The 15,575-nt window shown below is 35.6% G+C and overlaps 1 protein-coding gene across 4 annotated transcripts in view; it reads left to right on the forward strand.

Moving 5' to 3' along the window:
• PDLIM5 (PDZ and LIM domain 5) overlaps nucleotides 1-15,575 on the forward strand; it is a 207,104-nt gene that overhangs the window by 142,025 nt on the left and 49,504 nt on the right. The window contains exons 8-10 of one of the 4 annotated variants that reach the window (XM_080795510.1): nucleotides 8,219-8,338; nucleotides 10,362-10,508; nucleotides 11,251-11,382. The exons of 2 other annotated variants lie outside the window; for them this stretch is intronic. In XM_080795510.1, the coding sequence (XP_080651636.1) occupies nucleotides 8,219-8,338; nucleotides 10,362-10,508; nucleotides 11,251-11,382 (399 nt within the window). Of the gene's footprint in view, nucleotides 1-8,218; nucleotides 8,339-10,361; nucleotides 10,509-11,250; nucleotides 11,383-15,575 lie in introns of those variants that run through there. One more of the 4 variants, XM_080795509.1, reaches the window with a different exon arrangement.

Genomic DNA, 15,575 nt, shown 5'->3' on the forward strand with positions numbered 1-15,575 from the left:
AATAAATGTAAAAAAAGTTAGGAATTTTAGAAAAAAGTAAACCCAATGTAAGTTAGTCATGTCCTATGACTCTCAAAATTATAAGGCAAGCAATAGTTTGATTCTACACTTAAAATCTCACCTGGCATATTATGATTAATTCTTGGCATTAATGTCTGATAATTATGTAGGTAATCCCAAGAAAATCAACTGAAAAATCATGGGACAGTTAAGCTTTGGGGTCAGAAGTATTTATATGAGTAATTGATTTCAGTTGATAATAGGGGCCAGTTCCTTGATTTCAGTTGATAATAGGGGCCAGTTCTACAGCTATGTCTTCTTCTTCCTCAGACATTCTCCCTTAGTCTCAGACTTTAGTGATCCCTGCTCATGTTTATTATATATGCATATAATAAATCCAGCAAGTGCTTATGAAATACTTATCATCTGCTACTCACTATTGTAGGTGCTTGGTTTATAACAGAGGCAAGGCTCTGTCATGGATTTATCATCTAGTGGAGCAGACATGCAATAAAAAAGGACATAATACAGTTTTATGTTGTGATGTTCTATAAAGAAATAATATAGGACAATATGAGTATAATAAGGGGAGGGGAGGAATGAAGTCATTAGACACTGGTTAGGGAAAAGAAAACATGTGAGCTGAAACACGAGTGATCTGAAGGAGTTAACCATGCACATATATAGAAAATAGGCTCTCTAGACAGAGGGAACAGCAAGTGCAAAGGCCCTGAGATAGGATTCAGCTTGGTGTGTTTAAGGATCTGAAAGAAGTCCACTATTACTGGAGCATAGTAAATAAAGGAGAGAGTGATAAGAGATTGAAGTAGTCAGGAGCCAGGTCATTTTTTGCCTTTTAAGTTGTGTTAAGGGATTTAGATTCTAAACCCAATTAATTGGAAAGCCCAGTATAGGATTTTAATCATGGGAGTAATATCTGATGTGTATTTTTAAAAGATCCAGTCCTCTGAATACTATGTAAAATTGATTGTGAGGGAGAAAAAATGAACACAGGAGACTAATTATGTGTATTTCCTTAGTTCAGGCAAGAGATGTGAGGAAGTTAGGCCGAGGAGGTACTAATGGAGAGGAAAGGAATTGGATGGGTTTGTATTTTAGAAGAAGTGCGGACAATGGGTTTGCATTTTAGAGGAAGTACTGACAATGGAGGGGGCAGGGGTTGATGAATGATGAAATATAAGAACCAGTGAATTTGGTAAGAATTAATTGAGTTGGTAAGAGTCAGTGAAATTGGGAACGGTCAGTTCAGTTCAGTAAAACCAATAGAGTCACGATGTAGAGGGGTGAGTGAATTACAAAAAAAGGTGATACTTAACATTCAGATTTTAGAGGTATTATTCTTATGTATGAAAAGTAAAAGTTAAGAATTTTGGAGTGCGTGGCTCAGATGTTCCAGGCCTAAGACTTATTGCCTTGGAGGAATTATCACTGAAGTGAAGAAGTCAAAGAACTTAGCAAGTCAGGTTATTCAGTGATCCAACATGACAACACTGAAGTCATCAAGAATGGTTGTTGAAATGGGTAAAGAGGAAGACAGTGAGTCAGTCAGGGCCTGAGGCAAATAGTGGATGAGGTGGAAGCAAGAAAATGAGATGAGTAGCTAGTGAGTGGTATAATTGATGACATGAGCCTTGGGGAACTTGGGAATTTGGAGGATCTAAGATGACTGAAGTTCGAAACAATATTGAGGAAGGCATTATCTCCAAGTTTATAAACATACAAGGTGTGACAGAAGAGGAACCTCTTTTTGAAGGGACTGCACAGAACAATAGAGAGTACAGTGGAGTAACACAGGATTTGGGAGGGTTGAGAGGGATGGGAATTTGGTCAGATTAGGAGATACATAAAACAGTAAAGTCGCAAGAATCCAGGAGATGATGGACGACCCGAGGGGTTTGCACTTCTGATGGTGGCAAGTAAATGGATGGAGGGAGAGTGTGATGGGATTGATCCTCATGGTCTATTAGAGGAGAGAAAGTGGGCAGGAGAGTGTAAGCTCCATGAGGGCAGGAAACTAAAGTGGGCAGTAGAGTACATGAGGATGCCTGGCATGAAGTGGAATCCAGATGTCATCGTCGAATGAACGAGTGAATGCAGTGATTAATGGGAGAGCTCAGGACGTGTGATCCAGAAGATTTAGCTAGAGAGTGTATGACCCCTAGCTTTTGTTCTGTAATGCTAGTGGGATACTCATTGGAGCATGAGGTGCTTTGGTGGCATTCTCAAGACACCTGGCTTCTCCAAGGACTCATGGTTTGTGGTTGTTGCATAGGCATTTGGACAGATTCACATATATTTTCAAACAGGTAACAGATTGATGCAGTGGTACTTATTAAATAATATATCTTTTTATTCTGAATCTGAAATAATACCTTTATCATTTATAAATTCTTTTTATAGTATTAGGATTACGTTAATACTACAGAATGGCAGGTTTTTGCCCCATACGGGAAGCTGTTTCTAGCTAGTTGAAATCAATAAAAGGAGCAATCAAGAAGAAATTGATGATGCAGAGTGAGAGAGGCTATGGTTAGTGGTTAGTACCTTACTGCTACTGAGGGATGTAGGCTTTTATCAGGGGATTGTTCCAAGTAATTTTAAAGTTGGTGTTATCCCTTAAAATCTTTACATTATATTGGGGTTTTAGAATGTAGTATAATATATGCTCAATCTTTACCTATCTTATCTTGAGATCCTATAGGAAAGTTTCTCTAGGAGTACGTGGGTGGCTGAGTTGGTTACCTGTCTGCCTTGGGCTGAGGTTATGATCTCTAGGTCCTGGGATTGAGCCCCGAGTTGGGCTCCCTGCTCAGTGGGGAGTCTGCTTCTCCCTCTGCCCGTATACCCGGCTCATGCTCTCTCTCTCTGTCTCAAATAAATAAATAAAAATAAAAATTTTCTGAAAAGATCTAGGAATACCATAGAGTTAACTGACCTAAAGAGTTCACATAATGTTAAGACAGGGCATTATTCAATAATAACCCATCAGGGAAAGCAACAGTAGAGAAATATGTAAGAGTTGAAGCAGAATTTGAAAGGTGTGAATAAAATGGAATATATATATATATATATATCAATAAAGAGCAAACTCTTTCCCCAACACAAATAATAAGTTCCATTTGCTTCAGAGGTCTCCCTTATTCTTTCTCTCTTTTCCTTGCTTCAGTAAAGAGGAAACCTCCAAGAAAAATAATCTGAGTCAGTCCTTTATCTTTGCTCTCACAAAAAAGTAAATCTCATTTTGAGTGGTATTTTCATGTTTGATCATTTATTTCATAATCTTCTTTTTACATCTAACATTCAGTCCTTTCTGCTTCCCCATGTGTAAAAAGCAAGGAGGCCCCTACTTGCTGATTTTTAAGTTCTCTGTAAGGTGCCATCTGTAATGTGAATTAGCAGGCTTAAAAAATGTTTTTAGGCTGCTACAGAAACAAAGGCTTTTGAAATCAATTAATTCATTTGGCCTGTGATTAAGAGTGCCAGAAATTTCCAGCTGAAGTTCAGTTGATTTAATTTTGCAGAAGGGAAATCCTAGTTACAAGTGAACACACTGACAGTTTTTATTGTCAGTAAGCCAGTGGAAGAGACTCCATTTTCCAGACAACTCTAGACGTTTCCCTGGGTAAAATAAATAGCTTTGCTGTGCCAGTGAACCCTGAAAGTACAGAAATCAGGTGTGATCCTTGTATATTCCATTTTCTGCTGAGCAGTGTTATTGTGTGAATGTTTGCTTGTGGAAGAGTGAAAATACAAAGGACAGTTGTCATTTTCCTCCTTTACCTGGTATAAAATACACATTTTAAGGTATTGGATTTCTCCTCTCATTGCCATGTGGGGATGTAATAAATCAGTCACTCTATTCAGTTATTTTGTGATATTTATAAAGAGAGTGAGGAGGCTTTGCAGTTTTTAGTTGGTAATTTGAAGTTTTTATGCTGCAAAGGAAAGTTTCTACATTCTTTTTCACATATTTTAAAGGTTAGCCTTTGTGACAAATTTATTCTTACATAGTTTACATATAACTCCAAAATGGATGAGCCAGATTAGCATTTTGAAATTGTGTTACTGATGGAGAACTTTAACTTTCCTATGCTGCAATCAGGAATAGCCAGTAAAACAGTGCTAAAAACAGGCACTGAAGACAGGAAAAGAGGCATGGTAGCTGGGTCTTACACCAAGACTAAGTAAAATGAGGATTGCACTCAAAAAGATAAACTGTATGATTCCACCTGTATGTGGTATTAAAGAAGTTAAATTCATGGAACAGAATGTAGAATAGTGGTCACCAGAGGGAAGGCGGTGGGGAAAGAGAGTTGTTGCTGAATGGGTATAGTTTAAGATTCGCAAGGTAAAAAAGTTCTGGAGGTCTGTTTCACCACAATGAGTATACGTAATACTACTGAACTATACACTTAAAAATGGTTAAGATGGTAAGTTTTATGTTGTCTTTTTTTTTTCACTTTTCCTCTCATTTCTTTTTTTTTTTAATTTTAAATTTTTAATTAACATATAATGTATTATTAGCCCCAGGGTACAGGTCTGTGACTGGCCAGGTTTACACACTTCACAGCACTCACCATAGCACATACCCTCCCCAGTGTCTGTAACCCAACCACCTTATCCATACCCCCTCACCCCGGCAACCCTCAGTTTGTTTTGTGAGATTAAGAGTCTCTTATGGTTTGTCTCCCTCCCAATCCCATCTTGTTTCATTTATTCTTTTCCTACCCCCCAAACCCCCCAACTTCCTCTCTCAACTTCCTCATATCAGGGAGATCCATATATGATAATTGTGTTTCTCCGATTGACTTATTTTGCTAAGCATAATACCCTCTAGTTCCATCCACGTCATCGTTATATTGTCTTTTTTACCACAATAAAAAGAAAATGACAATTTTCATTTCATTCATTTCATTCATTCATTTCATTTCATTTTCATTTCATTCAAATGACAATTTGCATTTCATTCAATTGACAATTTGCAAATTGCCAATTGAATTTAGCCACAAAGAGATCATTAGTGACCTTTACAAGAATATGGTTTTATCAGGGCTGGAGGATGAAGCCTACTTGAGCTGGTTGAAGACTGATAGGCAGATGAGGACATGGACACAGTGTTTCTAGAGTAAAACTATTATTCCCTTTGGCTGTTAATGGGGATAGGAAAATAGAAGGGGAAGTCAGTTTTGTTGGTGGTATTATGGTTTTTTGGTTTGTTTTGTTTTGTAATTTTTTTTTTTTTTTTTTAAAGAGAAGCTGTTCTACAGTATTTTTGAATGGGGACTCAAAGCATGCAGTGGAGAAGGAGAATAGAAAATGCAAAGGAGATAGGTCAGTTGAGGCACCTGAGAAAAAGGGAGGAGATGGAGTCCACAGCATAAGGATCTTGCTTTTTGACAGTCGTCAGTCCTGGGGCATAGAAAGAGAGTTCCATTCCCTGTTCCTGTAGGATGGTGAATTGGTAAGATGAGCAGCATCATGCCTGTTTGCTGGACAGATTGCTAGCTTAGGTCCCCTTTGGAAAGCACGGAAAGACACAATTGCTGAGAAAGATAATGCACAATAGTTCTTTGTTCATTTTTCCTGAGAAAAACAGGCCAAAAGGCTGCAAGCTCAGCTCTCCAGACATATCTGGGAAGGATAAAGTCTTCATACCTCTCTCTGGTAAGAAATGAAAACTCACTAAAGTAACAGACAAAGCAGAGAGTTTGGCTGCTGTAGAGGTGCTGTAGAGCTATTAATTAGAGCTTCTTCCAATCCTACAAGGAGTTAATATTAGAGAATGACAGAATTAGAGCAGATATTGATGTCTGTTCCATATTAAATGAGGTAGTTTAAGATTTTCTTAGGTCTGGTATTTTTAGAGGTTGGCTAAGCAAAGGGATAGGTAATGAGTGTGTGTGAGACATGGGAAACCTGCCAGGTGCGTTTGTTTGGAAACTTGGAAATCTGGCTTTAGAAGGTATTTCATGAGTTGTGTGAACTTTATTCTCAAGTGGCACTCATGTTTCCAATCAACATAGTGCATGGAGGTTTTGGAAGACCGAACTCCAGCTCACTCCCTTTTCTTACCTGTCCTCATTATATAGTAGTATGTAAACATTGATAATTCTTATAACTATATTTTCTTTTTTCTAGAATATTGATAACTCTTTATGTTGTAAAGGACATTTTTAGAGGTATTTTTGGAGGTCTAGTAATTTCTTAGAAGTTGATCATATGCCCCTTCTTGCTTAGGTAGTAATATAGTACCTGTTTAACCTGAACTGCTAGACAGTCTCCAGTCTCTAGAATGTACAAATATTTTCTAAGAAATATATGTATATTGTGAGTGATTTCTGTATTTGAAAACAGTAAGTTTCATTCATGCATTCATTCAACAAATATTTATTGTTTATTTTGTGGTTAAGTACTTTATTACACTTCATTTGTACCGTTAAACATTATGGTCTCTGACCTCACAGAACTTCTAATTTAGTGAGGGAGTCTGGAATTAAACAAATCACCACACAAACTATACGATTACATTAGTAACAAATAAGTTCTGTGACGAAAAGGTCCAGGGTACTTTGAAAGCATGTGACAAAGGCAGCCTAAGGTGATGTGGGGAATTGGGTAGTCCTCCCTGAGGAGGTGACATTTAAACTGAGGGCAGAAGGACACTTAGGAATTAGCCCAGTGAAGGTATGGTAGAGAGGTAGGCATAAAAAGTGAGACTATGCAGAGGTCTTGAGCTGGGAAGAAGCTTGGTCTGTTTCAGAAAGAGATGGAAAACCAGTTGGACTGCAGCAAGCCCGAGGGAAAAAAGGAAGAGCTCTATAAGATAAAGCTAGAGAATAGGGAGCCCAGGACCACAGTTACCTCTAAAGCAGTGCTGCAAATCCAGCAGACAGGATCAGATTTGTATTGTCAAAAGTGAACTCTGGTAGCTCTGTAGAGAGGTTTTCCTCTAGACAGGGGTCAGTAAACTTTTTTTGTAGAGATCCAGATAGTAAATATGTTAGGTTTTGTGAGCCATATGGCCTGTCACAACTAGTGACCTCTGTGTGTAGTGTGAAAATAGCCATGGACATATGTAAATGAAGAAACCCGGCTATGTTCCATTAAATTTTATTTAAAGTTTATTAAAACTTTGTGGCTGAAATTTGAATTTCATAGAATTTTCGTGTATTAAGAAATACTATTCTTTTCATTAAAAAAAAAAAAATTTTAAACCACTCTTAGTTCATCGGCCATACAAAACCAAGTGGTGGGCGAAATTGGCCTGATAGTCATGGTTTGCTGACCCCTGCTATAGGACTTAGAGTTCTTATTCTTTTAACATTTTCAACTCTATCTCTTAAATAATATTTTAATTCTAAAATGACACTTTTCTTTGTATTACTTTGTAATACAAAGTATTACAAAATACTTTGTATTTTCTTTGTATTACTCTTATTTTTTGTTTCCAAAATATTATACTTGGTGCTTTCTTTTTTCAAACCTCACACTGAGTTTTTCACCCTTTTTTTTTTTTCACCTAGTGATGGCTCTAAAATTTAGTTCTGTCATTCGGAAGAAAAAATGGTACAGACATCAGAAAAACAAAGTAAAAAGTAAAGCAACACAGTTGTATGCAAACATTTGTCGTGGGACCGGAAAAACTACTTTCTTTACATGGAGATAAACAACATCCATATTATTTCAGATCTACAAACACAGCATTCTGACTTGAAAGGGGGTTTTTAGTGCTTTCTTGCAGTGCACCATTCAGGCAGCTAGCTACCCCACAAGATGCTGGAAAGCATTATGTAGTGGAAATTGTACAGACAGGCCTGGTTCAAATTCCATCTGACAGGGTATATAATATTGAACAACTGAATTAATTTCTTGGAGCCTAACTTCCCCGAAGCATGCAAAATACATAGTCTTTTGTATTGGGACTCTGTGTGTGAGAATTCCCATCTGCCTTTCTTCCCTCACATAAAGGTAGCCATGTTAAAAAAAAATGGTGGAGGGAAGAGCTTATATTTGGTGGTGGTGAAGGTGTTGGTTTGGGTTTTAACCTTACTGCAGCTATGAAGTTAAAAAAACAACAACACAGAACTAGAGTATTGCCCAAAAGGAACCAGTGTGCACTTAAAAGGTGGTATAGATGATAAATGTATTTTTCATTAATATTTCCTTTGCCTTGTTTATTTTGCTTCTGAAAACTTAGGTTTGACAGTTCTCTGGAAGACCTACCTCAGAGTGGACCTCACCCACCTGCAACTCCTCAGGTTTTACACATTGGTAGCCAAGTAGCCACACTTTCTAAAGTAACTGCGTGTCCTAGGTAGTGTTTTTTCCCTTGTGGAATGTTGAAATTTTAATGGTCGTGGTGAAATTAAATACTAAAACTGTTTGACTAAAAAGAAACAAGTGATCATAGATTACAGAACTGACATCATTAATATATAGACAAGAAACTTTGGCACTCAGCTGGGGAACACCGCTTTACACTGCTTTTATATCTGTCTCTCTTTTTTGGTTCAGATTCAAAATTCTAATATAGAGTCAGGAAATCTATGCCTTCTATTTATTCACTGTGAATGGGAAACTCAACTTTCTTGAGTTTGTTTTAAGTCTGCTTTACTGAGTTAGAGTATTCTCCTCTAAAAAAAGAGTGATAGAGATCATACGTTCCAAGTGCCTACACGTATTCTAAAGGTATTCAGGTTACTTAGAAGATTTTACAGATCTCTGCTGATACTATACAATATTATTATTTGTGATACAATACAAGGAAGGATGTTCATTACAATTTCCTTTTAAAGAGAGAAAGACAATTTAACTGATTTATTTTTTAGCTGCATTTTTTTTAGCTGACTTTTTTTTATAAAGTTGTTTCTAGTTGTTACTTGCCATCACTTCCCCCAAATAGTAGCCATTGCTTGAAAGATGCAGAGTAATTGAGGAATTCAGAGTTGAATCACTTGGTAACTTTTTCTTCTACATTGCTTGCCACTCATATTACCCTGCTCTGCCACTGATAGCATCTTTCTTTTCTCTTTCCAGGCCCATTCTTTCTTTTCTACCCATTCACAACAGTTGCTAAAACATAGCCATACAGTTCAATTCAATTATAGGCTTGCAGAAAAACTATACTTAATTCTGTATAATTTTTAAAAATGGCTTGCCACTGTTTCTTTAATATGCTTTCTAATGGTTTGTAAAGCTATAGCCAGTGGAACTAGGAATAATGAATTACCATATTCTTCTGAGAAGGAGAAAAGACTTATGTCCCTACGCACAGTTTCAGACATCTGAGCTCTCATTTACCTGGGTTGAGTTTGGCACATAATTACTTTGTCCTGGAGGTGGTCACTGTCACAAATTGTGAAAAAAGTGGTCATAGAATGGTGAGAATGTTCATTAATGACTTGCATGCAGAAATGAGGAGGAAAGACTATATAGGTTTCATGCTGTGCATTTTAGACTTTCAACTTAATAAAAAAAATTTCTCAATTTGAAGCTGATGACTAACTTGAAAATCATTGTGGTCCTAATGATGGAATGTTCATTTCTGTCCAGGTGTTTGACCTTTTCTAAAAGATAAAAGGAAAATATTTGTTATTTTAAGTCATAAGAGTTCTGAGATTGAAATTTCATACCAGCATTTTTGAGTCTTTACAGAGCTAACTGAAAGTGGAAGTATAGAACATCAACAGAGAGGGTGATGTTTTAGTCATATTCACTTTAACTACTGTTTATTTTACAAAGGTGCTTTCCTTCCCCAAGTAGGTTTATTCTCAGTATTTTTAAGTTACCTCTTGTTCCTTTTAATATGTATTGCTGCTTCTGAGTAGGCAGTTGGTTGTACCTGCTTCTCCTGAAAGCACAAGTCTCGTTAAAATGTCAGGCTCTAGGTGTATATCATCCCTAAGGTAAAGCTCTTTATGTAGAGTCTTTTTAGAAAAATCGACATAACCTTCCTTTGTCTGAATACGGAAATTCAGACTTCATGTTTAGATTTATTTTCTACTTAGATGCTGACAAATCAATCTTCACATGTGTGTTATATAATATTGATTTAACTTTAAATGGGATTAGAGACTGAAGTTAAATACATCCAAAAGCATTTATATCTCAAAAATCAGTTTTATGGAGCATTATATATCAGATTTTAATTTCTGAGAGAAATCATAGCAACAGTAAATAAATGACCTGCACTCTTATTACACTTCTGTATCGTACCTTTTAATGTCTAAATATGAATATAAGATAGTTACTATCTTATCTTTATTATGCTACATTTTCTCACTTTTCTTTTTTGTTCCTCTCCTCTTTTTTTTTTTTTTTCCCCTTTCCCTATGTGTCAGTTTAAGCAGCTCCACAAGAAATGTGGTGACAAGGTCTTTGGAAGGTTTTCGAAACTTTTCTACCTTCTCTTCTCCTGCTAGATATAGTGCTGCAGTTCTTAGCAGTGCAGCTGCTACTGTGTCTGCTGTTCTTGCTGCAAAAACCAGGTAGAGCTGTATGTACAACAGCATGTGTCTTATGTGATTCCAACACTTTTCACTGTCTTACAAGTCCCCTTAAAGCATACATGACCATTTGAAACAGTCACAGCCCAATGTGAGATCTTGGTTGTGTTGTGGACATTTTACCTGCGTTGTAGACATATCCCTCAGTGTTTATTACTGGTTTTTCTTTAAATCTTCCTTTCATCTGTTTCCATGACTACCATTTATCTTTGATGCTTTTCAGTTGCATGGATTATTGCATGTTGTGTGCTTATTGAGTTTGGGCCTTTATAGTTTTTAGTTTTTATATCTAGAACAGAATCAACTATCAGTAGATATTTTAAGTTCTTATTGATATTCTCTTCTCTCACAAACTGATTGTGTTTAAGGGTGTTCTCAAGTCTAACTACATCCCTCCTCCCGAAAAAAAGAATCATTTTTTAGGTATTTTTATGAGATTTTTAAAATATAATTTCCATTAGTCTTTATAAAGTTTATGCTTCCTAAAGATTGTCTTGGCTAGTTTTGGCGAAAATCTAGTCAATTCTATATTAACGAGTAAAGTAATAGAGTACTTGGACCTTCTTTTCCTCCTCTTTCTATGCTTTGTTCTTTCTGTCTGTCTGTAAAATATCTGTCTCTAGCTCTTTCTGGAAATGTTTCAAATCATAGACTGTGAAGACTACTTTCTGCTGTTGATCGTGTGATTTTTTTCAACTTAAAACTCTTTCTGAATGTTCACCAGGCTCTCCAGTCCTGATAAATATCACTCACTCCTGGATGCACTTTGCATCAGCCCTGTTTCTAAGCCTTTAGCTTTTTCGTACCTCCAGTCCTCGAGGAAGTCAACGGGCTCTATCCATGTTAAGAAAATAAGGTACTGTGGAGCAGGTATCTCAGTGGTGGTTTGCTTTAAAAGACACTGCTTTCTGTAACACCTAACCACTATATTAACCAGCCAGATGTGAAAGTCCTAGAGTGGATTTGTGTTCAGTTTTTAAACTAGCTGTAAATTCAGTACGATGCTGATGGACTAGCATGTTATTTTAAATGATCATTGACTCCCCTTTTAACCCCTTGTGACATGTTTTATTACCACACTTGATGTTTAGTATGAAATTATGAGTAATTGCGCAAGTATTTAAATTACAGTATAACCATTTCATTGCATGGATGGTAGCTATACTAGAATAGGGAAATGTTTAGTAAGACATACCTTTATATCTTTTGAAAAAATGAAAAAGAATAATAAAATAATTCATTTTGATTGGCTACTACTATCTTATTGTTCTTATATATGAGAGTTTTACTTGGACAGACAACTTAATTTTTACCATATCTGGGAAATTCTGAAACACAAAATTAATTTTTCTCCTAAACTTAACAATTATGCCAAAAATTATTAGGTATATATAAAAAATAAAAATATCCCAAGTGTTCATGGAAGGTACAATCTTAATGAAATAACTGTTTAAAATCATCTCTGATGGAACATAAATTAATGGCGGAGTATACAACTATGGCTATAATTGGTAAAAGCCTGCCTGATATAACATAGGCTATCTACTGATGATGTGTTTGTATTCTGTTCACTGTCATGGAGGTTTTCAATATACTTAATTAAAATTCTGAGTAACTTATAAGGCAGATGTTTAAACAGGGAGAGAGAGATCATTGTACATTTTTCTCTAAGAAAAAAAGATACTCGACATTATTTTACATTTGTGGAATTGTGTTAATTGAGCAGAAATCTTTCAGCGTCCAGGCTAAGTCTATACAGAGACAGCTTACTGACCACACTTGGAATAAAAGATCCCTTTGAGGACCTAATGGAATGCTCACATCTCTCCAGAAAAGTACCTATTGCATTTTTAAAAAAACTAGATAGCCAGTGGTATGTTTCGATGGATATCAAATGGAGATGGGATGGGGAAAAATGGAGATAAGATGGAGAAAAATACCAGTTGTGTGAGAATACCCCATCTCCATTAGTGGCATGCTCATTAAACTCTTACCTTTATATTCTAGTAAGTTACTTTTCACTCGCTGTTTAATAAAAAAAGAGCAACATTAAAATTCTTGCAAACCTTGCTTGAGTGGAGAATCTTAAAGTTTTTCATTTATTATTGGGAAACCAAGGACAATTTTATAACATTTTTGTACATAACCCTTACACACGGAGCAATCTGTCTTTAAGTAGAGATAAATTCCTCTGAAAGAAATGAGTCGAGTTTTGGGGCGCTTGGGTGGCTCAGTGGGTTAAGCCTCTGCCTTTGGCTCAGGTCATGATCTCAGGGTCCTGGGGTTGAATCCTGCATCAGGCTTTCTGCTCAGCAGGGAGCCTGCTTCCTCCTCTCTCTGCCTGCCCCTCTGCCTACTTGTGATCTCTCTCTGGCTGTCAAATAAATAAAATCTTAAAAAAGAAAAAAGAAATGAGTCGAGTTTTCCCTTCCAATCGAACATTTTGTTGTTTAAATAAACTTCTTGTGTAAAAAAAAAAGTGTACATGTAGTTATGGCCTGATTGATGTTCTCCATGGACCCGCTTATAGAACAGGTATTAGTAGCCATTATCATCACTTTTTATTAAGAGCAGTAGGCACAAACTAAATATATTTTGGTATTTGGGAAATGGAAATGATTTTCAACAAGGTAGTAAACGAGTTGGCATTCTGGAAAGCAGGATGCTGGGTTTCCTGAGGAAACCTTTTAAATTTTAAATATAAAAAAAAATATATGAAGCATGATTTCAGAAATAAGATACCAATTTAAGTAATCATGCCATGCTATATTAGTAAATTAGTCATTAATTCAAAATATTTTTGCTGTTAATGATTATTAGAATATTTTATTCCCAAATATAAAATAATAGAGCCAATGACATCATTAATTCTTAAATCTTCAGTACATGATATCTGTTGTTTATGTATTTTCTCTCAATAGTAGCTAATGCTAGAAATTAGGCAAAAAGATGTTAGCTCTTTTAGAGACCTAGGCATTACATATTTAGATTTATGGTTGTCTCCATAAAACCAAATATTCTTCCATTCCTACATTAAATGTTTTAAGTAAATAGAGATTTACTTCTCCTGAGAATGTTGAACTCTGCTCACCAGTCCTGAATTTGAATATAAATGGAACAACTTTCTTGCTAATGATTTAGAATTGTATAAGGTCGTTATAACCTACTGCGTACACTTTGTATCTAAAGAGTACTGTTTAAGATTTAAACATCTTAGGCCTTTTGGGAGAGAGTATATAATATAAAGACTATACAAAGGATAAAATAAAATGTTCATATGTATAGGTAAAAATTGAAGTGTAAGAAGAGACTCTCCATTGTTTGGAAGAATACGGGACCTTTCAAAATTCCGTGGACAGACTTTTAATTTTTTTTTCTCTCTGGCTTAGCATAGAGCCAAGTACTTTACTTGTATTACATGTATTATCTCATTGTGTTTCATTTAATCCTACAATAACCTTGGAATAAAAGTAGTATTTTCATCTGATTTTACAGATGAAGAAATGTTACCAACTTCAAGTAACCTACCCAAAGTCACAGTAAAGTCCCCAGTCTCAGTTTATTAATGTAGTGCAGGAGGCAAGATACGTAAGAAAGTTATTGTTATTTTTTTTTAAACCCTGGCTATTACAAATTGAAATGTAACTGTGTGTGATGTAGTTAATTTGTGTCATGAACTGAAGGAAGTAGTGTCTCTACTGGTAGATGATTGATTAAGTAAAATATATTAATTGTTTAGTATGGTACACAGTGCATGATAGATATTATTTTTTACTACTACTGTTAACTGTAGATGGTATTTGGATGTTTTCAGAGGGAGAGTGGGGAGGTTCCTTCTATTTCGAGCCTGGAAAAAATGGAGAATTGTGGACAGAGAAGAGGTGTGGCCAGCACATAATTTGTATCACGAAGTGGCAGGAGATAATGATTGGACAGGTAGATTGTAGCTGTATCTTAGAAGGCTTTGAATGTCATGCCGAATTGTAACTTATATCTTAGCCCTGTACCCTCTAATGGTTAAATCCAGTCTGTAGCCTTTCCTTCATCTGCTTGAATACCTTCTGGAATCAGGCCTGTCACTAAAGGTATTGTTAGGAAACAGAATAGTTCCTTTGGACAATTTTTCATATTAGGAAGTACCTCCTTTTATTGAACCAAATCTCTCTCACCATAGATTTGACACTATATTAGGCAAACAGAATGTAGCCATACAGAGTGAATCCACATGTCACGTATTTGAGGATTGCTCTAATGCTTCTCCTGAGTTTTTTTCATACCCTAGGTCAATGTTACCAGTTCCTTCAACCAAACTTGACTAGACTTGGCATTAATTTTCTATCATTCTGGTCACTTTCTTTTAAGTAAGTCTGTCTGCCAGCTCTCCTGGAGATAAATTTTAACTTATTCAGGTTGTTAAACATTAAATGATGATTTGGGCTTTGTTATTTCCAGATTGTATTTTTGTTTCATTTGTAACTTGTAGTGTTCCTTGGTCATAAATTTTTTTCTCAGAACTCTGAATATATGGGTTATTAGTTATTTTTTTTTCTAATCCACTGAGCCCTAGAATTAATCTTAGAAGTAAAATGGCCTGTACCTCTGTATTATTTTTTAAAAATCATGTATTTGTAATATATAAGAATATTGAAAATAAGTTCTGTTTTTTTAATATATTAATTATCCTTTTCATCTGTTTAGGCTCATATTCTGTGCCTTAGAGTATGCTAAGTATTTTGTACACAATTATCTTACTTAAGTCTCATGGAACTCTTATGAGCAAAGTATTATCCCCATTTAAAGTTTAGGTAAATGAGACTTGAGAGAGGTAAAATAATTAGTTCATCACAAAGCTTTTCAAAGTTACTCATAACCATTGTACTATAAAGCTTAAACTCTGTTTCCATTAATTTTATTTATTCTGTCATCTTTATTGATAATTGTGTTTAGCATTGCCATGAAGTAAGTAGTCTTTTACTTTTTATTTATAACAGTTACTACAGTGCTTAAATTTTTCATTGTATGGTATGTTCTAACATCTCAAGTGGACTT

This window comes from Martes martes (assembly GCF_963455335.1).
Source record: "Martes martes genome assembly, chromosome: 2".
NCBI classification, from domain to species: domain Eukaryota; kingdom Metazoa; phylum Chordata; class Mammalia; order Carnivora; family Mustelidae; genus Martes; species Martes martes.